We start from the raw sequence: 24,225 nt of genomic DNA on the forward strand, positions 1-24,225 counted from the left end.
CGGCTAGCGGCAGGGACGAGAAAAGACAGAGGTAGAGAGGGAATTATTCAAATCCTCGATAGAAGGGTCCTTCGGGGATATCGCGTGCCACTTTGAAACCGGCGCGGCGGTTCCTTTAAGTCTTCCATCTCTTGTCTTCTTCGAGTACCTGCGGAGTCAAAGGTGTGCCCGCATCGAAAATACGAAATTGGAGGAAATATAGAGCGAGTATGGTGTAGAAGGTCTACGAAGGGATAGACCCGTGGACAACGTATCAGTACTCGATATCGATGCCGGAATAAATATCAAATCACCTACTCTCTACGAGAGTTCGTAAATTTGTTGACGATACGTGTCCACGTATAGTAATAATTATAAGGCGAAGATCATCAGATCGGATATATAGTTTGGCAACAACGTCCGTCGATATTTTTTATCGGCGATAACCCCAGGAAAGTACGATTTATCGTCTACGTTTTATAAGAATGGAAGATCTGCTGAAAATAAGTCTTTATTTTTAAGAAGGGTGTTATTTTACAAAGGACAAATTTATCCTGCGAGTTGGTACGGCGAGAGGAAACACAAGAGGAAACGTTTGAAATAAAATTTCACCTTTTCTATTAACCTTCTTGCAAGCGACGTTCTGAAATAAGCTGCTTCGGTCCTTTTATAACGCGTTGTAAAATAAAGTCGCTCTTATCCCTAGACGTACTGGATTGTCGAATAAAGTGGCCGTTAACCACGTTAGGAGGGGCAGCTTTCTTCTCTTCGTTCGACGTAGCTCGATTTTGAAAGCCAACGGCCAGATGCGACGCCTCGGCATATCGTCTCGTCCTCGTTTTAAACAAACTACTGCCTTTTGCCCATCGGTTTACGCAGTGGTTCTCGGCCAGGCAATATCCGACCTGATCGATCAACTTTATAGGAAATAACGCTATATGAGAGCTTTTAACGAAGCCAGGTTCCTTCCGCCTATATAAGCAGAAATTCTCGAATCCGCTAGGACAGAGCTGAAAGACGGAAGTCGCGATGTTTTACATCGATCGGATGATCTGATATGCTTCCTCGCGCGGAAGGAGCTTAAGGGCCAGGACGATGATACTTTGACGAAGTCGATTGATCCGCGTGGCTGTCACCGATGCTTTTACGTCTCTCGAAAATACTTCGTATCCAATTTCCTTTCTTTCTTTTCTCGATTCGTCCTTTTATCCCTCGTTCTATAAACATTCGTAATCGAATTTACATCGGTTAATACACACGTGTCTTAATTTTGGGAGGAAAATTCGTTGAAAAATTCTACCATTGGAATTGTTTTTTCATTTTGAAAGGTGTGCTGTGCGAGCGCAATGGCGAAAGACATCGTTGTGCAGCGATGAAATTCTCTGTTTCGCGACCATGTTATTCGGAACTCAATTTCGTGAAACAGTGCGGCGTGTCGTAAAGCGTACGCGTGTTCAATACTTTATATTTTTAGTCAGCACTAAATTGTCGACGAATTTGCATAGTGTATCGACAGTAATTGCACCGAATGTGAATGGCGCGACAGTAAATTTCTGCAATTCAATGAGGTATAGCTTGTACGTTATTTCCCCGAATATACCTATCATAATGTACACGAGACCAATAATTTTCAGTGGCTTTTAAACGCACTAATCCGATTTCTCTTTCGAATTTACACGATTACACGCGAGTCGCAGTTACGTAGAATTACGTTACGTAATAACAAATCAGATGTTTGCTGGAATTTTTATTTTCTCTATACGAAGGATGTAACACGTTCGCTCGACAATGCGCGAAATGCGGGTTAATTTAATACAATACGAGTTGGAAATATTCTCGTTGTCGTAAAAGTTTCGAGCACTTTTGTAGCCCTGTAACAGAAATAATATATTACCGAGGCTTTGGAAACGGAAGCTTAGTAAATTCACTTCGTTTCATCTCTTAATCCGAAGTATCGTTGGTTCACACGTGAATATTATGCTTATGTATTTCATATAAATGAAATATAACCCAAGCATGGACGCACTGTTTTGCACAGTTTTGTAGGCGGATCAGCGTTGTCATTGGGCCTGATTACAACTGTTTGTTAATTAGATTCAATTCGAATACACTATCATTTTACAACTTTGTATCTATACTACCGCAACTTTCCTATACATAAATTACGATAACGAAGTGGTCATACAAATTCTGATTTAACATTTCGAAATTCTGTTGACTCGATCGGAAACGTTCTCGATTCTGCCTCGTTCTGCAGCAAGGTATAGTTCAGGAATAAAGAACAACGTGTTCGTTTGGTTTCTGTATCCTTTTATTCGTACAGTCCTAGATAAATTTATCACAATAAGGGAATTATGAAAAATGTACAATAATACGGACAGAAAACATATTCCCATGGAAAACCGAAAGGAAGGACCAGCCATCGGTAACAATATCTCGCTGGGCTCTTTTCTCTTATTCTTTTTTTTTTTTATACACTTTTAATTGACATAACGTCCCGCTTGAAGTGACGAAATAAAAAAATCCGCCGATTCTTTCTCTTTCTTTACACAGGTCAAAACACAATCTATACTTACATATTAAATGTAGCAACATTTAGAGTAACACTACGCAGCGAGTTTATGTGCACATTAAAAGCGATTTTCGGTGCTTTTCTTTATTTCTGCTCGTTTTCTTTTCATCGTTGGCGTTCAGGTGTATCCTCCTCTCTAGAGATTCTCTTTGGCAGATCTACGGTCGCTGGGTTTTCTTTAGTTTCTCTCTTTCTTACGCTTCTCTACGAACTTTCTCTCGATCGTGCAACGATCTTGTACGGATAGACTCGTCTAATTCGTTCCGAAATCCCTTTCTTTCCTTATATAAAGCGTAAAAAAACATTTTTAAGAAATTTCGCTAGAGAGAATATTCAGGAATAACTTTTGTTTCCCGGAACGAATATCTCGAATCTTGAAAATTTTCTAATAATTGCCGCGATCCGCTATCGCGAGCTCTTCGTTCGCGGAATTCGTTTCCAATTTATTTGACACCGACAGACGTTAAATATATTTTCCTTCAACGTCTTTGCGACGAATCGATTAATAAAATACTTTCTCGCGTCGACACCCGGTGTGTTTCATAAAAAAGGGAGGATCGTACGAAATTGGAGAAAGCAATCGTTAGAATTTGTTTTCGCGTTCGCACGAACAAGAAGGAAGGTGAAAGATGGAGAAATATAGAGACAGTGGGAGGAGATAAGAAGACAAACGTCGCGGCAATTTTGCCGATCTCGCGTTTCGTTTCCATCCTCTCGACGATTCTTTATAATTATTTACGCCGTTAGTTAATCTAAGCAGGTTACACCTTCGTTTATGTATATTTATTTACAGGAACACAGTAAACGTTGCCAACCACAAAATCAACCTTATCATCGGTTTTAAAGTTCTACTAATCTCTTTGCATCGTCTCTTTGGTTTCGGTTCAACAGTAATAATCAACAACAAGAATCGCTTTTGCGTAAACGAGATTGGTTTTGTGGTATTCGGCAGTATTTGCCTATGAGATACGAGACTTACGACGACATAATTAGTTATTGTTAATCTCCTTATGGCTAGTTTTCTTTTTTTCGCTTTCTTTCCCACACCTGTACGTTCCTCGTTGAGTTTCAACGATCGTTCGCCCTTTTAGTCGCTACAGCCATAGGGCGCAATTGGAAAATAAATAAAGAAACACACTGATACGTCTATCTCGTCCGTCGATAATTATTACGTTTGACAGTAAACTAGTTTATTGGATTTTTCTGTCGACTACGACCTTCTCGAACTTCCAAAGGAAGTAGAAAGGAACGTAGTGTTCTTTCCTTATGCTGCGTCTACAGTGACGTTCGCCAACAGTTCACGAACAGATTGTAAATCACGTTTGTCGACGATGCAGCGATTTTCGCGAGGGAACGTGTGAGCGAGCTCGTAAGCGAATAGCGAATACTGTTTATCCAGGAGACGAGACGCTGAAAGATCTGTCCACGACATTAACAATTCGCGAACTGTTCGCGAACAATTCTCATCAACGTAGACGCGGCATTTATCGTTTCTTTCGCTTGCGCTCTGATTATACTCCAAGAGAAACAATTTACGTGCTTAACCAAGTTATTTTAACACTAGAACCACCGACGATTAAAATACGACACTCGTAACAAAGGATGAAATTGAAGAACGAAAAGGAAGAGATACGCGTTACACGGCAAAGAGCAAGACTTTATCCGTATAATTTGCCAAAAAGCTATATATACAAATCTCCTGAAACATACGTATTTAAAATATAACGATTAATATGAAAAACCATGGGTCGATCTATTTTGACCGCTCTGGTAATTCTAGCGTTAGCATTCAACTTTTCAAATATAATCGTACGAAATAGAAACAATCGTATGGAGACGGCTGTAAGTATCGCGAGAGACGTATTCGCGAATCCTTCTGTGTTCGACTACAGGGTCATGGGAACCAGCAGGCCATTCATTATTCAAATAGCCGGCTAACGTAGCCGGATATCCGCTATTCTATCACGTTCCTCCCTCTCTTCCCGAACTTTCGGTATCGACTGGGTTATCCACCCGGCTCGTTTGTTATTGCAGGAAACGAGCGCGATTCTCGATTCGTATGCATCGTAAGTGCATGTATTTACGTGTTATGCGCATGTATGTATGCATGTATGTATGTATGTATAATACGTATACTTGTATGTATATATGTATGTATGTATGACTCACGTATTTGGCACTTCTTATGTGATCGATTATTTACAGAGATTTCGCGCGTCGAACTCGTATCGAGAAGGTTTCTCGACAAGACCGGGAATCGATACGAACGGTTCACGCGAATTCACGCTCCCCCCTTTCTTTTATTTATAATGTTTATACAATGAATCTGGAACTGAAATTTATACACTGAGCTATTTACAATTCACCTTACATCTTACGTCCCGTGGACGATCAAAACGATGGCCATTTTCAAGGATATTCTCGAATATTTTCCATCGATTCGATCGTTTTGTTCGTCCACGAGGTACTTTTGCCTCGGGGACTTTCGGTCGTCTAATAATATAATTTATAAACCTTCGTTCGTCTCCCGTTGAGCACCGAAAGTGTTACTTACCTCGAGTCGCGGACCTTACGTAAAACATTCGATATAATATAACGATACATTAAAGTATAAGCAATAATACTTTCAACTTGTTTCACAATTTGCCTATCGATGGATCGGTGCAATTGTATTTGCAATTTGTGCGCCAACCTTTGCGAGGAGAGCCGCGTCTCGCGAAACAACGAGATTCCTTCGGAAACCTATGTCGTTTTGAAAGCGATTCGGGAGAAAACGAGTAGATACGAGGAATTATCCCTAATGATCTTAAAAATCAACAACAAACGGAATTTATTATTACTCCTCGATATCGTGCAATTTTCTCCTCTCGTGTGCCTGTGAAATCTTCAACTTTCGTACGTCTTGCTGTCGGATAGAACGAGAATGGTATACGAAATAGCGAGCGATATTTTTGGGCCGAATTATCAAATCACGATAACATTGTTTTTATATTCAATTGTAAAAACAACACACTTTTTGGTCCAAGTATTTTACACAGTGCCGTGCGTAACCCCTTCCTTCTTCAAGGTTGCATAATGTCTGTCCTATTGTTTCATAGATTTCGCAAAAAAAAAAAAAAAAAGGAAAAACGGTAACAAAGAAAAGCAGATTTCGAGACAATCGTTGGGCCAGCGAGAGGCAGCTTTTATCCAGGAATTGATAAAACGGATAGTTCCGGAATTCTCTTAGCTTTACTGCGAAACGTGAACGACGTTAAGGGATTTCGACGCTTTAACGATCGAACGATTGCTCTGTGTCTCGGCCTGCTCGTTGAACAGAAGTTCGGTCCCGGTGTAGAGAAACACCGGAAACTCGAAACATTCCCGCGGAAGTCGGTCGATGTGAATCTGAAAGCTCCTCGAAAGCTCCGAGGGATCAGCGTGTCTGATACGGCCGTGAAATAAATTCGCCAAGTTCGCGGAAAACTTGGCCCGTGTAGATGAAGTTCAGCTCGTAACTCCCCGATCTTCCGAGTACGCTGCGTGCTATCCTTAAATCGACAGGAAGACAAAGCGGCCACCTTTCGTCTTTAAATCAAACTTTCCGATTAGGCGAGACGAGAGCCATCTCTTCGACCCGTTCCCCGAGGAACTTAAACGTCATACATCTCGCAGCATTTCTATTATCGTGATACAACAAGACTTTGATAAACGTCTGCAACGTGCATCTCGTTTCAACCTCTGGATTTTTGCCTCGACGATAAACAAAGAGGTAGGAAGCTTTCTATGCCTTTACGGTGCCGGTGAACATTTTTATCGTGAGAGGCTCGTAACTCGATAGACTGAATTCAGTGGCTGTTTATAATTTTGCCATAGTTGCAGACACATTGCGGATGTTAATGGAAAATTTATATTTTTATCGGATAGAGAGGTGGAATTTATACGGTGACTCGATTAATTTCCTAAATGTTATAACGTATACTTCGCATCGGACGTTTCGTATATTTTCGCGTACTAATGTGTATTCTGCATGTTTAAATTCTCTGCAAATGCATAAATATCCTCAGGCTGGATATAAATCTTCCTAACTAACCACGTTTACGTTGATATATTTCTACGAGATTGAATCTCTCGATACAAAAGTATTTATTTTACGTGTTAGACGTAAAGACGATTCGGCGCAGCTTCGCTTCTAACCGCGACCGACCGAAGCGTAACCGCGAGAGTAATCGTTCCGTTTATTTCGTATTACATCGTGACGGAAAAATCGATTTAAATTAGAAAAAAATACGCAAGTAAAAAAAACTCATGGAAATCGACCTGTGCGTGTTGTAATTAATGACTATCTGCCGATGTAATTCTTACCCGGTTACGATATTTAATATAAACGACAGACTGCATTGTGTCGGCGTCCTGGTAGCGAGATTTATCGTGTTATTCGCCGATAGTTGTAGAGGTGTACAGGCAAAGGATAGCTAGTTTTGTCGTAGCAATCTGGCAATTATGAGGCGCAGGGGTTGCCCGTAAAAGTGTCGGCCCGTGGGTCGGCAACCTCGGTGCATCGTAACTCAGGACAATAGGTGTCCCACCGTGGTTCAGTAGAGGTGGTAAATCGGAGGTCGGACAATGTTTGGCGAGGTACGTGGTGCGGCCGCTGCGATAACCGGCAATACTTTTACGGCCGTCACCCTATTATGAATGGGCCGTGTTAAACGAGGCGGGAAAAGCTCGCAAGTACATCGCAAAGTGATGATACAGACTGTGTATAACAGGATCTCTCCACCCACACCGTACGACGATCTCTCTTTCTCTCTTCCATTTTCACCCTTACCAACGCTACTTACTCTCTCTCTCTCTCTCTCTCTCCCTCTCTCTTTATCTCTCTCGTTTCAACTTAGAACGCCAAACCATTTTGTCGTTTCTACCCAACTTTCGTTCTTCTAGCACCGCGTGTGTTCGCGTTTCTGACGGGATCGTCGTGATTCTCGGTGGAACGAGTACACATTTATGACGCCCGATGCAGTTGTACCCTGCGTATACAACGATAAGGATCAGCGGGGTTGAATTTCGCAGCCTGTTTGTAATTTAAATATTCGTGGCTCTTCCGTTCTTCCTCGCCGTTTTGTGATAACGACACGGTGACGGTGAATTTTGTAAGAAATTCTTGGACGATTCGTTTAAAGCGATATAAATTCGATAGCAGTTGCACGAAGAGCATTTCTCGATGTTTTTTCTCATTTTATTTTTTTTACGCGATCGAAACTAGACAAGATATTCCTCCATAGTAGCTGCCTCTGTATTCTCTCTTTAATCTCCGATATCCTGTTTTTCCGGTAAATATGAAATAACGAAATACGAACAGTGGCCTCGTTTTGTTTCGATATGTATGGGGTTAGTTTTATTGGTTCTGCCGGCAGCGGTGGGTGATTAAAACTCCGGATGGATTTTAAAGATATTTCCCGGCCAAGTTTTTTTCATATTAATCCCGCGAACGCGGTCCCACTAAAAAATTTCCCAGCTGTCTCTGATTTTTATTAAAAATAAATTTCGCATAATGCAAATTGCGAATTCAACGGGATTTCATAACAGCGAACCTACTTCCTTCCGACGTTAAATAAGCGAAACGAAATTTTAGACGTGGTTCGTAAATGAATTTCCTTTCCCGCGTCGATAGAGAAATCGCTATAGAAATCCAATCCAATGATCACAGGTGTGAAATAAAATTCGGCTAACCGATTTCATCGGAGCTGAGTCACGAAAGAAATCAAAGGAAGAAGCAACAGATTGGACACGTTTCGCAGACAATACTTTCGCGGCAGTAAATTTTGCCACGAGCGGCACGTGTTAAACCGGACGAGAAGAGTTCGCGGACCGTAACACAGATTATGTATAATAGGATCCGATTTTAACTGTATCGTGCCTATCCTTCCATCTCTCTAACCTCTGATTTCATATTATATATACAGCGGCTTGTCCGATTCCGGTCTGTTACATTTCTCAGAAGTATTATTATGCTGATTCGTACACAACCACGAAAATCACTATCATGCAAATACGCTTACGCTGGCCAAGTAATTTAAATCGATCCTTTTGTTTCGCCACTCGCTTTTCAAAGCCCGGTAATTTCCACGAAATTCTGCGCTCTTGTTTCCCTACAGAGGAACAAAACGATCTAACCCAGCAGATTTCTGCCGCAATAAAAAGCTACGGATCGGTTTACGTTCCGCCAAAGTTGCCTTCGTTTCTCTCTCGCAATTGCTTTTTATCTTGGCATTTTTTGATCGCAGATAGACGAAAGGATATTTTTGTAAGGTAACAGAGACTATACTAAACATGGCCATCGTTCGTAAAAGTTTCTCCGGTCTTTGAGAATACCGCGATGAAAAGAAATTTCCGCGTGATATTTCGTCGTAAAGTTAAATACTTTCAACTTTTTTCTCGCGTGGGTCGCGAAGGTAGGCAATAAATTCCCAGGGAAACGTAAACCTTTGATTATTGCGCGGATCTCGGTCGGTTTTCAGTCCGCTTCGAATTTTCACGTTTGTTCGACGAGTTCGACGGCGACGACCACTTCGTGCCATCGTTCCATCCACCGAATCGTTTCTCCTCTTTTACGTCGTTAATTTGAAATTAACGTTTGGTTCGAGAAGCTACAGAACCGTCAGACGGCCAAGTTCAAAATGATTGTTCGCGAAACGTTATTACGAATTTAATATAACGAAAAAACATGACGAATACATATATTTTAAATTGAATTAGCGGCGATATTTGCGCTTTGAAACGGAATAAAATTTACGCGGTACCGCGCGTTATTGCATTAGTAATACGTTCGGTGTCGTGAAAGCGACGATATAAAATATTACTCGTCGTAAATTCCCTGAAAAATGAAATATTCTAATATTAGCACTAGAAAATACGATTGACTCCTCGGAAACCAAACTGACCGACCTCGATGAAATTGATCCAGCTTCTATCGTAACGCAATTAGGCGAACATTAGCCATGAATTTTTTTCACTGTCCGACACACGACGTTTGACCATGCGCGTAACACGTTTAAAATACCAATAATCCGGCGGCCGAACGAACTTCTTACTCGACCTGAATTTCGGCCAGAAAGAAGCATATTCAGCGGTTTATGATAGTCATTGAGCTTAATTTGTATAAAATGTTAAATAACAAATATATTTAAAGCGAAAGGATTAAAAAATCATTGGAGCGGAAGTAATTTTGAAATTCATCGAACTGGATAAAAAATTTCAATGATCGTCCAATATAAAATTTTCTCGTTAAATAAAATCGTTAAATTTCAATCTAGTTCGCGATATAAAGCAGAGAACGTTAAATATACAGCGTCGAGCTGTTCTCTCCCTCTCTGTCTGTCTGTCTGTCTGTCTGTCTCTCTCTCTCTCTCTTTCTCTCTTTTCTGTAATTCAACATAGAGAAAAGCACGATCCACGAGGACGACCATTAGTCTCGGCTTCGTTGTTGTTCGCACTGTTGCAATTTTCTGCTTATTAATCGGACCGCGTGTCACGGTGAACGAGCATGATGTCCGCCTTCGGACATGCATGCAGAAGGATAAACGCGCGCCTCGGCGATCGCGTGCGAACGCGTTTCTCGTTTATTTTGCATCGTGGAATGCATGTTGGACGGGAACGTTTTCGGACGTGATCACGACGAGAAACGGATGTTCGTGTCGCGGTGAATAACGGGAAATTTAACGGTTGGTTCTTGGTAATCGACAACTAATCGCGACTCGCAAAAAATAATATACCGAGGATAAGATACGAGCGGAGGATAGAGAGCCTTAACCGTGCCTCGAATCTGGGTTAAGTTTGGGTTATCATCTACTTAAGAGGTAATTTACATAACCTGGATTCTTTGCCTCGTCGAGGGCTTGGTTCTTACGTAAACTAGAGCTAACTTCGACCAGCCTTAACGAACTCTACGTCGTTTTATGTAATCTTGCAATAATAACGCGTTTTGTAATAGCAATTTTTCAATAGAAATCGATCTTCTTAGATTATAATACAGCTGGAAATTAAAGTGGCAGTAGAGAAGTGTGGCAGTAAGTGATTTATGTTGCTGGTCCATGTAAGATCGTATATTGTATTGTAAGAGGTATTTGCACGACGTAGATCATTCTTAATGAAAGACTGACGTTGATTGGCTTCTGTGCCCTCCGTGTATTGTCGATTGTTATTGTCACTCGTTATGACATCCATGACACGAACCAATTTTACTCCTCGCTAATTTTACAACTCCGTTGTGTCGCGTGTCACATTATGTGTGTCATCGTTCCATTGCTCTACTCTTTGATTTCCAGAATCATCTCGTAGAGTAATTCTATTGCCGTTTAATATCGGTGAAGCAGTGCGACGAAACATCCGCCAATCGATGTATTAATTTCGTGTAACGGCCGTGAAATAGAATAACGGCTGGCAGAAAGAGAGAGAGAGAGAGAGAGGGAGAGAGGGAGAGAGGGAGAGAGAGAGAGAGAAAGAGAGAGCTGTGAATAAAATTCACGTCGCGCGTGCACCAGACGATACACGGCTCCTATCCGTGCACGCATCTAAATAGGGAGGTGTGTATTCTATCGGCGCGTGCACGGGCCGCGGACGCGGCAATACACCCGTGGCGTGTAACGACGTCACCGAGCAGTATCTCTGTTACGCCTGGCTTGCCGTGGACTGTGGCCGCTCACGCATCGCTTAACATAATCCCCCATCCGACCAGGACTACATAGATTACGAAATGATACCTCTGAAACGCGTACAATTATATTGGCGTGAGATATTTCGCCCGTGCGCGCTGTTTCGTGGTTCGAATCTGAATGCCTGTTCTCTTCCCCTGCGTGACGATCGTCTACCCGTTTTGGCCAGGAATCTCCTCGACACGGACGAACGTCGAAAAGCTGTTGGCCTAATTCGTTGTTCCGATCCGTGTAATCGATCAGCCGCGACGATATCTTTGTAGAAAATCCACGATTGTCTCAGTTTAAGGAAATTCAGGCGAATATCTTGTATAATATCGGAAATTTGAGTGGAGATATTTTAGAATATTTTACGACGAACAGGTAAATAGAGATGTCTTGATTAAATCGTTGGCGGCGGTGGTAATTACAGCAGAACCGTAGAGAGGATCGTATAATGTAGCTGTTCGGTTGGTTCGTGGTCCGAATTCGAACGAGTCTATCGTTCGACTGTGTCGGAGCTTTGCGTGGCGCCGCGTTGACGACGCTCGCTCGTGAAAGATAAATCTAAAACGGCGCACTAATTCGCCATTTCATTTAAATGCTAATCCGAAAACAGAGACCAAGCCGTTGAACGTTTCTCGATGCTCGAATCAGTCGTCTCGCGGTTTTCCAAGGAAATTTCCTCGAGCATCGCGTACGAGTTTCCACCGCGCTTTATCTCTCGTTCTCGTACATTAAACAAGAAATCACGTTTCTCTGCTTCTTCGTTCTCTTCTTTCCCTCTTCTCTCTCTCTCTCTCTCTCTCTCTCTATCTTTCGTTTTTTCTTCTTTTTTATGTCGATGTTTTCGAAGAATCTTTATTCCAGGATCTCGGTATTCGGCGAAAGATACCACCGTACCGTCGGTATCACCGATAAAAGGGAACTTTTCAATTTCGAAGTGAGCCAACTTTCCAGTTGCAAGACTTTCCGACCGAATGATACTTTATCGAAGCCCTTTTCGCGCGATCGAAACTTTTCATACTGGCTTCCCTGAGCCGCTTGCGTGACCGACGAACGGAGTTATCCAGACCAGACACACAAATGGTTTCTACCGATTCGTCCGGAAGCAGAATTATGCGTCAACCAGCCTACTACTGTTACTACTGCTACTACTACTACTACTGCTACTACTATTACTAGTACTGCTATTGCTATTAATTCCATGGCGTAGCCTCTGTTCCTTGACTTTTCAACCTGGTTTTCCTTCCAATGAAAACGTTTCGTCGTTGCAAACCGGTGAAATAGAATCCACGGCCGAAACTAGGCTTTAATTTTTACGACGTTATACGATTTCCGGAAACCAACAAACGACAACGGAAACGAATACGTTGTGGAGCGTGTTGCGCGATAACGTAGAAGACCAGGGAGCCTTGAGATGTGAACAAATTTTTCGTACTAGCGATATGAATCGTTTTATAATTTTCATCGTCGAGTAGCCGATGTTTCGTTATTGGGCTCCGTGAAATTAAATTACTGGCAAAGCACCTGACCGGTTATTAATATTTGCGTTTCGTTACCGACTGGATTATGAAATGTTAGCTCAATTTCGAATTCACGACCGTCTCTGACAGCCTACGAATCAACGTTTTTCGATTAACCAGGGCCTACACCGACGTTGGTAGACGATTCGTTCGCCAGTCACGCCCGGGAATTGAATTCTCCGTGTCGTTTGATGTCTTTGTGTCTTCTTTCGGTAATTAATTCGAACGGCTAGCGTATTTCAATTTGGCAGCTTCTCACAGACGATATCGTGAAACCCAATTACATGTCACGTGCCGATTACACGATCGGTAATGGAAAGTTTCTTAATTACAGGGGCCACGAGAATTAATACGTTCGTTTGGAAATCATAGTAATTTCGGTCTTTGAGAGCGCGTCAGGCACGAGCGCGCCGAGGGAAAACGCGCGGCTGGCTTCATGAAATGTTTCACCGGCCACTTCAGCGACACTTTTGTCGCGTTAAAATTAGAAGCGAGCCTGTTTCGTTTCAATTTCCTCTTCGTGTATCATTCACGATTGCGGCATGGATTTTTAATGTATTTCGATAAATTAGTAACGCCATCCGCGGGCCAGCGTTGTCGATGAAACAGCACGAAATTCGAACGCCGGATGCCCCATTCATCGAGGAATTTTCGACGCGTCCCGCGAATTAAAACGCAACGAAGAAATTAATTTCGACCGACGCGATGGTACGCGTTAATATTTGCGCTGATATTAATCGGGAAATCAGGGAAAAAGGAAAAATTGCAAAACGGGCGAAAAATATGAGAGTGAACGAAAATAAAAAAAGGGAGAAAATGAGATGAAATTTGTGAAAGTTGAAGCGAGTCGGGAGGAAAATCAGCGAGTTGCCGAGGTTCGTGAAATTTTTTGAGAAACGAGAACCAAGTTTCCGCCGTCGAGCAACGATCCAACGAACCGTTTCGATAATTGGATTCTCCGGTGGCGACCGTTTTTAAAATATCACGAAAACCATCGTTACGTTCCTGCCAACCTTCGTGATTTCGCTCGCGAGGACACGAGCGCCATTTTTCACGTGCCGAAGCATTAATCAAATTCCCCCTTCTCTCCCTCGAGGGTTATCTACTTGAATGCTACTTCCTGGTCGCGCTTGAAAAGTCTCCGGCATCGCAGATTCCATTCAGCGACTTTCCTACGCAACCTACGCAACCTACGCACGTACCTCCCCTGTCTTTAGGGACACCTTGTTTCTGATCGCGGCCACGCCGTGTTTCGCTTTCCAGTTTTTCACCTCCTCTTCCTTTTTCCCTTTCCGGTTGATCGCGTAATCTGCGAGATTTATCGAACAACATCGCGTTTTTCCCCAATTGGAACGGCTATGCCGTTTTAATTGACGCGATATCGTATGTTCTCTGTGTAACGTCGAACGAGGCAACATGGAAAACGCTCGCGCATCGCAAGGAGAATCCAGAGTTCGGTCTGTTTTGTTCACCTGCGCCAAGTATGTACTCTCATAGGACAGATTTATCATTTTGAGCGTTGGGGAGAAAGGCGGTCGAGCTCCGGCGAGTTTGATTGTTTTCGGAATTTATCGCGCTACGTGTTAACCCCGGAGTATTTCGATGAAAAGACCTGGAGATGGTTTTCCTAGAGCTCCAACGTTTGTCTTGTTCTTTTTTCTTTTTTACTCATATTTTAGCCTTGACTTATCTCGTCACGATACCGTGCTCCGCTCGGTATTTGCAACTTTATTTCAAATTTTCAAAGATCGAGTTAACTTTCCATTTCTTGCAAATTGTAGAAGAAGGAAGAGTTTACGTCAGCCGGGACTGTTATCCTTTGCCTTACGCTGGACCATCGAAACAACGTAAGTGTTATCGATTTTCATTACGATTCTCTACCACGGTTTCACATGCTTCTCGAATGATAGAATTATGAAAATTGCATGCCATCATGTATGGTTGTAAATCATTACCATAAAACACTGTATAGAGGTGAAAAATAAAAATTCGAGAGACATCGACGAGCACCATATAAATTTCTCTCTAATTGCATCGATTAAGTACAGGCTCGCGGTGCAATGTCATATTGCTGCTGGAAAACGGCTCGTTTCCTGTTCATACGTCATTACTTCCGACAAATAATTTACCAAGATAATTCACCTCACAATAAATATCTGATGCTAATTAAGCCCGTAATCCAGCGGCTGCCGATACATAATTCAATTACCCTAATTAATATTCGATTGCGATTAACAATCCAATTAAAGGTATACAACCCGGCTGACAAATAATTTCGTCTGTTTCCGCTAATGTATCGCATCAACCGTCAATCTAATCGCAAATATTAATCCAACATATCGTTTCGTTCCTTTCATAGAACAAATAATTGTTCTAGATATATCCTAGCGCAAAATTATTTCGTTATTACTTTTACTATCCTACCTATCAAATTGCCATTAACGAAAAAATAAAAAGGGCACTCTCGTTTTCGTCTCGTTGATAGATTACGTTCGATACGCTAATATCGTATTTCGCAGATGCATCGTATTTTGAAGCGCGGCTCTCCGCTCCGAGTAGATCGAGATGCAAAGGTCAGACACACGTACACAGGGCGCGACAGAACGTCCTGGACGAACATGGTCCACGTTTTTCGTGGTCCATCTCCTAATTCGCCGTCTGGGGCACGTACGGGGGCATATAGGGCCCCGTGAGGATATACTGCACCGCTACCACCATCAGTTGCGGGGCACTCCATCTTATGATGTACGCGCTTCCTGAAACAGAAATGCATTTTCCTCGTTACTTCGTAGCCGCCTTATGCGCTCGCAGCCGGCTGAGTGCCGTGCTTCTGTTCCACGATAAAAAGATGTAGAGTGCACGTGTTTGTTCGTGTGTGTCTCTTACACGTTCCGGTTATGCATCGTATACAAGACGATCGTACAGGACCACGGGAATTTCGTTTCGAACGAGAAGCCAAGAGAATTACTTCTTTGGAATTCGATTGTTTTTACGCTATTGGAATAGAGAGCCTGGAAAATTCTACGCGAGCTACGAATATGAATCTATAAGGACGTACTTGGAATAGAATTCATCGTTGTTTAGCGACGATGTAAACGGGGTAAATCCATCCATAAGGGAACGGGAGCGAGGGAATTATAATTTTCCGGTTACACGACTCGAGTCCCTGTAGATTACGGTTTAGTCATTGGCTTACGCGTAAATCTGGCCACGTTAATCATGCACCGTAGCTCGTGTGGTCAGCAGACGTTCCTAATTTCCAAAGCTTATTATCGCGGTAATTAGGTGTCAAAATGGAATTCTATTCGAGCATTTGCCGTTTAAAATTTCGCGCTACCGCGGAATCCCGGTCGCGGCTGAATTACAACCGGCGATCGGAAAGTATTTCAAACATTTCTCGTCGCTGTGACAAAATTACTCGAGTACTGTTTTATCTCTGCAACGAATAAAACGAGCCGGTATTTACGCTCGAACGAATGTTTCGACTCTCCTAAAGCCTTCGGTCATCGACAGAAAGTCGCGTCGTACGGAATTTAAATTAACATTTAAAGTAGAGGAACGGATTTTCGAAATACTGGCCGCGTATGTGACGGCATACGCGGAGAACGATATCGCCGGGCGAAAACTTGTCCCAGAAAACTCGTCTAAGCAACGGAGAAAGCGAAGAGTTTCGAGTGGAACTTTTTCGTCTAAAATCCCACGGGTGTTTCTTTCGTGCTATCTCTGATCTAAGCTCGCTCGTGCAACGACCAAGATCTCAGTGGTTTTCCAATAAATACAGCCTTCCTCGCTAGAACGACGAGAACGTTTCTTCTATCACGGATGTTACACCTAAATTCTCTTCTGTTGAAGATGTCGGTGTTAAATAAAATTTCTGCTATGCTTTCGTTCGCGTTTCAGATGATTGTACGAACAAAACACTTGTTATCGTATTCGAACTCTTTTTCCTCTGCACAACCTATTTTTCGACGTATTCCTAGAATATTTCTAAAGTATATAGGTTACCTTTTTTATCGAAAAACACTTTGTACAACGTTGGATCGCAGGCAATTTTTTACTCGATAAACATAAAGTAAAATAATACGCGGAATCATAATGAAACGATACAATAGAAAAAGAACAACGATAATTTAATTCTAGAATAATTTATTCGACACGATTCCATTTTCTCGAACCTTATTTCGCTCAATTTCAATTTTCGCTACCAATTTTTCTTATTGTTCCTCATATTCAATGCGCTTTTATAAATCTCGTATGCACAATAGACATTCTTATCGGGTATAATCAAAATATTCACGTATCACAGTATATACGAAACTTCAACCTGCATTCTCTGAATCATTCTCCGTTCAGTTGCCAATACTCTAGCATAAATATTCTCTCGGTTCTCGATTATTCGTCGTCCATATGAATTCCCACCCCCGCGATGCTCGACGATATTGAAATTTTAAGAAAACTTACAGTGTCTTCATGCTGTAGAAGCAACACGGTTTAATTTAAAGCAGAACAGGGAGAAAGAGAAACAAGGGTCGATCTTCAGCCGGTTGTCACGGACCTGCCACTCGTTCCTCCACAAATTCGCGACGGTCTCGTCGAAGGGTCACGAAATCAAAGTTACCGCCAGAAGAAGCTGCTTTCAGCGCTGTGAATTACCTGTCAACTTGACAGCGAGTCCCTCGCGTTTCTTTCTGTTTATATGCGGCATCAGGCGTTCGAGTCGCTTCATCGTTCCGTGCGACTAAATCGAAGGGGTGAAAGAGGAAACGTGCGTTTTTGTCGCGCAAACTTTGCACGCGGTGTTTCCTTTTTTCTTCTCATATGTAGTCCGATAGCGTCGAGCTTCGAATATTTCAATTATCCGCACCGTCAGAAGTTCTTATATTTATACGATCGACTAGCAAATTTCGAATGCTATTGCAGCGAAGCCTTTGGAAAGCGAACGTAATTTGTCGAAGAAAGACGGATCACAAATATCTATGGATCAATTTGTACGGGCGGCTTTTCATCATTTTCGTTTCTCGTCGACGAGAACAGAAATAACAATTTGTCAACGGAGTACAAAGTTGAACTGTCTCTTGGCGAACCTCGACTATATTCGACTTCGCGTTGCTTTTCTTAAAAATCTCAAGTTGAGGCAAGGCTCCGTAGGGACGAATTAAGCGCCGGCTAACTTGTGAAACGTAATTTATCGCGTCTGGACTATTTATCTCGGGTTCGCTCGAATGGAGCAAATAGAGTTATAAATAATCCAGAGATTCCGAGGATCGAATAGAGGGATATGGAGGATGAGGGAGGGAATATATCGGGTAAATAACGTCGAATCGTTGGATTCGTCGAATGTTCGGGGACCGCGGTATGGGGCTTCTTGATCGCGGACAAAATTACAAATCGAGCCGCGTATCGGTTATCGGCCGATGAAAAATTTCAAATTGGATGCCGACCGAAATGACAGCCAGTGGCACCCTTTCGCACAAAAAGCTTCATTCTTCCCTCTCTACTGGCTCCTCTTTTTCGTAAGATTTTTATTTACATGGCCGCTCGCCGTCTGATTTATCGTTGATCTGCATCACGTTTTCCATGCGGCGCACTGTATTCTCGCTACGCCGGCGCGAATCTAGCTGGAAGTTTTGCGTCTGCAAATATATTGGCCGTTCCATCGTGGCTCGGGGTAGATTGTTGAAAAAGAGGTGAACGAGAGAGAAGCAGAGGGACGGAGGGGAGAGGCATACGCGTGGAAAGAGGGACAGATGCGAGAAGGGAACAAAGAAACGGGACAAACAGACGAAACGAAAAGCACAAAGAGGCGAAATGAGAAAGGCACCGGGTTCGGAGTGGAAAAATAAAACGAAGTAGGCAGGGAGGCAGAAGAGCGAAAACGTTGGCGGAGAAATGGATAGAGAGAGGGTGGAAGGGTATAAAGAGACGAATAAACGAAGAAGGAAAGAGGGAGTAAGGAGAGGATAGAGAAAAGAAAAAAGGGAGAGAAGAGAGAGAATGAAGAGGAAGAAGGAAGAGGAAAGAGGGGACCGTGCGGCGTTCTTATCGCGGATACGGACTGACGTAACGGATTACTCGCTATCGCGACCAATATGTCAGACGGTAAGAAGGACGAGGAGTCAAGCATTATATCGCGAAATAAAATGGCCCGTGGCGCGTGTCCGTGACCGGGGCACATTCTGAAATATCGTCGGTCACTGGACTGGAACGCAGATATAGGTATTATTATTGACACTTTGCTTCTGGCTGAATTATGTATTTTTCATAGAGCATGTCGGACAGCGTCGTTCGCAAATGCAAAGTAACAAGCTTGCCGACGACCAGGCAAGACCACCATCATCGACGAAGACGACGACGATGACGACGACGACGACGACGTAAACTCGATGCACCTAGCTGAGATAGAGAGACGACGTCGCTTGGAAGGTTCTCGCTAAATCGGAAAACGCCACCGTGAATTTTAATGCCGAGCTACGATATCGACAGCCGTCGATACGAAGAACGAGTGTCTGATCGAACAATGAGACCGGGCGTGTTTATTACCACGATTATTACCACCCTCTGATTTCAGTTAACTTGACGTTAATTGCTCAATTGTATTCCCTTTCTATGATATTATTACTTTTCAAATATCGATTATACGATTTATTTGTCTCTTCGTGGAAGCCACGACATTTTCTCTTTGACTCGAGTAATATCCAGTTCGATTCCGTGTTACGTAGTTCTCGAAGATACTTCTTCCAGACTTTCGAAGATACCCGAACTACTCTAATTCAAGTAGCAACTTTGCTCCTGGCTCTACAACTTCGACGATTTTTAGTCCATTTCTTTTCTGGAACGTCATCCTCGTTAAATTCATTTCCCATTGTAAAACGGATACTTTTGACATTCGCGTGATAGATACGTTTCTACACTAAGGCGGTCGAAAAAGCTAAAACTTCTCCCCAGAGAGATTTCAATATTTCTCTTGCACGATACGCAGGGACGTTTCAATATTGGTATTTCATACGCGTTACCCTTCATTCGGTTGCACGGCGACGATCGAAGATTCATGGCGGAATTATTCATGGAAAAAAGCAAATTGGCCGCGTGTGGGTTGATGCGATTTCGCGGTGCTTTTTCGAAGCCACTGGAAGTTACGTCGCGAAGAATCTCGGTTAATCCGGGTGCATGCCGGTGAATTTTAATGTAACGTCTCGATATCGACAGGTGTCGCGCTGGCGAAGCCGTGAAATTTTTCGATGACACCCCGGCGTCCGCGTAGATTTATCATCATCGGCCTCGATCCATTTCTGTTCCCCTTCTGTTTCCTTTCCGGCTAAAAGTTCGCCAATTCAAAGCCAATCGAAATCCTTCGCGAACGGTTAATGTTTGTCGTTATGTCGATACGTCAGTTCTTTTTCACGACCATTGTCTCTAAACGTCACTTAATACCGCGTTAACTTCTTCTTTCGCGATATTTCTACGTCAAACCGATCGAAGGTGAAACTGAAACTTTCGAATTCTATTTCCTCTCGTTTTTTTTTTATCCATTCTTTTCTCTTTTCCTCGAAAATCCATCGTAACCGACGAAATTCGTTGGATGTTTGAAACGTTGAAAGGGAACGGTACAAAACGAGGGGGTAAAAAGTGGATTAGCCGAGTCATCGATTTTCGTAACGTCCGCTCCTATCTCGCGTTCCGTTTTTGCGATCCATTAAAACGACGCTCGAACTTCCTTATCGCTAATTTAATCAACGATAAGGGAAACTTTGGTCGCCTAACGTAACGCCAGTGGCAAACATTTTTATCGGCCGACACCAGTTCGCTTTTTCGTCCTGCCCTCGCTCTTTTTCCTTCCTTTTTTCTTTCGCCTAACGAAAACTTACAACCACACACCACTGAACGAACGAATTTTATTTCTTTACTCTCAGTATACCGGCGCGCATTCTACTGCATTTTTTTCGCATCGATTACGATTTCAGTCGTAATTCAACATCGTATCGCTCCTGAAGTTAAACGATGAGATCTACGCGATTAATCTTCGAATAGAATAATCTCCGATCAAACAAAATGATTCTTCCGACGTTTTTCCAACGGAACATTTAGATAAGCGTTGTCAAGTATCACGGTACACGGACGATCTCGTGTAGAAAAATGAGGTGAGAGGTGATTCTTTTTCCTTCCGGCACGTCGGAAGGGAGGGGTTGCGCGATGAGCTTATAGCGGCGATCGTATCGAGACATAAGCCGTACTGATTTACGATCTAACGTACCACCGGAAATCTACGTACGTCGTTCACCATCCAGTTGCAATTTATATTTCGTTGCAACGTAAATAGCGTATAGTACGCATATCGGACGTCATAACGCGGTGAATTTGCGAAAATCAAACGCGACGTTAACGGAAAGGCAGCCTCGACGAGGTTTTCCCTTCTATCTTTTTCTTTCTCTTAGAAGATGGCCGCGGTGCCGTCAGCTTTAAGAGACAAGACGAGGCCAGTTATAGCGTTGTAAATCGATGGGCGGGGGAAATGAGGTCGAAGGGAATAAGAAGGTTATCGAGTTATCGGTTATATATCGGCACCGGATAGATAGAGAGACAAGCGCAGGAGCATGAGAACGAGAAAGCAGGACGGAGGCGGCGCAGGGAGCGGATCTCTCCAAAGTGCTTCGGCACTTGTGGCACGTGCAATTTGCGACGTCTAAAGTTACTTCTAACGTGCTGTTGTTTTAATGGTCGCAGACTATCGGCAACGACTGAGTCAGCGGAATGTTCCGGTGACTCGTCGCGATGCGGGAAAATGCATCTCACGAACGGCAAGAATATGGAACTTCGGTTGCCGATTACGCAACTATGGGATGATTTAGGATAAACCGTGTCGTGGATTCGACGAGTGGCAGACAAAGAGGAATATCGAATTAGCAACGATGTCTTTTGTCACGCGATATTAATCGTTTTTATATCCACACGATATCAGCGGTAGATCAAATCGATGTACTACCATCATTTAGAACTACGATCTTTCCACGGTTAAAAAATCTCTCCACTAAGTAAAATGAGTTCTTAACGATAGAACTATCGAACTTCGATACGCACTTGCGCGATAGTCGGTACTAGTTTTGACAAAAGTACCTGTATTTTTTCCGTGATCGTAAAACTAGGCTAACAAACGTACTTCCATCAGGTAAAAAGCTATTTTTCAAAATTATGTTCTCGAGCTTGCAACCAGACGAAATTTATTATTCGCAAGTCAGGCGAACGCACGACAGACTTAAGAAGCATTAGAGTTATAATTCTGGATATTTCCTCTGGATAATTTATCCTCGCGCAAGAACACCGTTCTGCTCTTCGCCACGAAAGTGGCTTAAACAGTTGTGGACAGGAAGAAGCACGCGACAACACGAATGCCTGACGTTGTTACGGCATGTAGACATTCGTGATTCCGGTTGGTCGATGGTGCACTTAGGAACCAGACGTATTTCGATCGTCGTTTCTTCTTTCCGCTCTCGCCATGCCCCAAGGTGTCTTTAGTCTCTCAGCCGGAAAAGAACGAGATCAGAATCCACGTTTTTCACCCACGCGTATCACCCACGAATTCATTTATCAAGCCCATCCCCTTTCCACTGGTCTACTGTGTATATATGTCCGGGGCTAAACGTGGAATTTCTATAGGGGTTGCTTCGTCTTCGTCGACGTATACATTACGTATGTGAAGGGCAACAGATCCAGGAAGGCTCGAGAGACTAGAAGGCATCCTTCGTTGACCCTTTTATACCTCGCAAGGAAATTACCTGAACGAAGCGATGGTTGCTCGATCCTGTCTCTCCTTTTTCTTTTCCCTTTACACGGCCCGTTTACCACGTTTCCTCTGCCATGCCGGAGTATCCCTTTTATATTTATAGGCCGAGTTCACGCGCTATTTTTTCGTAGGAAACGAAAGGAATTCGAGCGAAACCGGGGACCAGAAGCCCTATCGTTCTGTACGCGGGAAATATGACTCGCAAATTACGTCGCCGAGAAACGAGATTTTATTATCTGCGACGTGGATTTGGTCTCGGGAGTTCATTCGAGTCGCGCATTTTTCTCCATTCTCGTGGATCTATTTCTGTCTACGCGAATTTAGAAGAAAAAGGATGGCCCTTTGCTTTTTTATCTCCTTCCCTGTTAAAAAATGAACTTTTCCAGGGTAATATTCGACTCGATAGCGAGGAGGGTTTTTAGACGAGCATTCTGACGAAATACGGGCGCGCTTGAAATGCTCGGCGACACTCTGTATCTCATTTCGGGACAACTCGTGGCCGTCTACCGACGTACATATGTACTTCTACAAATTTTGTCCACCATAATTCGTGACAACGAAGACTAATAGCTCTACCGTTCGCTGGTTCATTTATCACGCGTTGTACACGTGACTTAATGCACCGTTTGGACAGCATAAACACGGCACCGAGTTTCAGCAAGACCGATAGTTCGTAGACGTTAACGCTTTACAACAATTCTTTCCATCAACGATATTTTCCCATCTTCTTTTCAACATTTCTTTAATCGATCGCGTATTTCATCCCTATACAAGTCGATCTTATTACCTTTACATCCTCTTTCCTATTCGGCTTAAAATTTTCATCGATTTTCCATCGAACCACGCTCTGTCTGCTTCGATACACGAACCTAATCGCGAGTTAATTAACGCGCCATTCACGTTCAACGTACGTTCAAATTGGTACATACCTTCGTATTTTGTATTATAACTTGTATATCGTAATTCCTTGTTTATCGTTGAAGTACAATCGTCAAGAGGCGAAACCGATCCTTACCATCTCTTCGATCAGGTAGCAATTTTTATTTCCACCTTTTCGAGCATTCACAGAAGCGGAGATATCCAAGTCTCGAGTAAACTTTCGAGACATTCGATAACAATAATCCCTATCGTTAAATGGATCCAAATTCTATACCACGTTATTCCATTCTATCGAATCAGATTTGTAACTGTGCGTTCCAGCAAAGCTGCGCAAGACATCATTGGAGGATTATCGTGCAAAGGATCTACGCTATTCTAAATCGCGATAAACGGATGGTGTAGAGATCAAAGACGGCAATACCCCGGGAACGAGCCACGGGAAACTCTGTCGGAAAACGAAACGTTGTTGTTTCCATTCGATAACACCCAATCGTCTAAGCTGATACGCGTCGTACCTGGAGGCTTCCAGTCAATAAGAACATGGCTTTCGTGCGATGCGACGAGAAGCCACTTCCTCTTTCCCTGACTACTGGCGCGCGCGCAAGCCCCGGGTGCCACGGAAAACGCACGCGAGGCACATCGAAAAAGCGGAAGCGGTAAAATCGGCCAGAAACGTCGCTTCCCTTGATCGCCACTTCGCGGCGCGGTGAAACAGAGGGCTCGGCAAAAGGATTTCGAAGCGGAAGAAACGTTTTTCTCAGTCTGTCGGGGATAAACCGGGATTCTCCAGGGGAAAGTGGGACGAAACGAAACGAGGAT

The 24,225-nt window shown here is 43.1% G+C and overlaps 1 protein-coding gene across 3 annotated transcripts in view; it reads right to left on the reverse strand.

Moving 5' to 3' along the window:
• Positions 1–2,272: 2,272 nt before the first annotated feature.
• The window catches only part of LOC117241051 (lachesin-like), a 283,131-nt gene continuing 261,178 nt past the window's right edge, over positions 2,273–24,225 (reverse strand). For all 3 annotated transcript variants that reach the window (XM_033507043.1, XM_033507047.1, XM_033507041.1), the window contains one exon: positions 2,273–15,505. In XM_033507043.1, coding sequence (XP_033362934.1) covers positions 15,396–15,505 — 110 coding nt within the window. In that variant the 3' untranslated portion in view covers positions 2,273–15,395. The remainder of the gene's footprint in view (positions 15,506–24,225) is intronic.

Source organism: Bombus vosnesenskii, unplaced genomic scaffold (assembly GCF_011952255.1).
Source record: "Bombus vosnesenskii isolate JDL3184/JDL3185 unplaced genomic scaffold, Bvos_JDL3184-5_v1.1 scf7180000013264, whole genome shotgun sequence".
NCBI lineage: Eukaryota > Metazoa > Arthropoda > Insecta > Hymenoptera > Apidae > Bombus > Bombus vosnesenskii.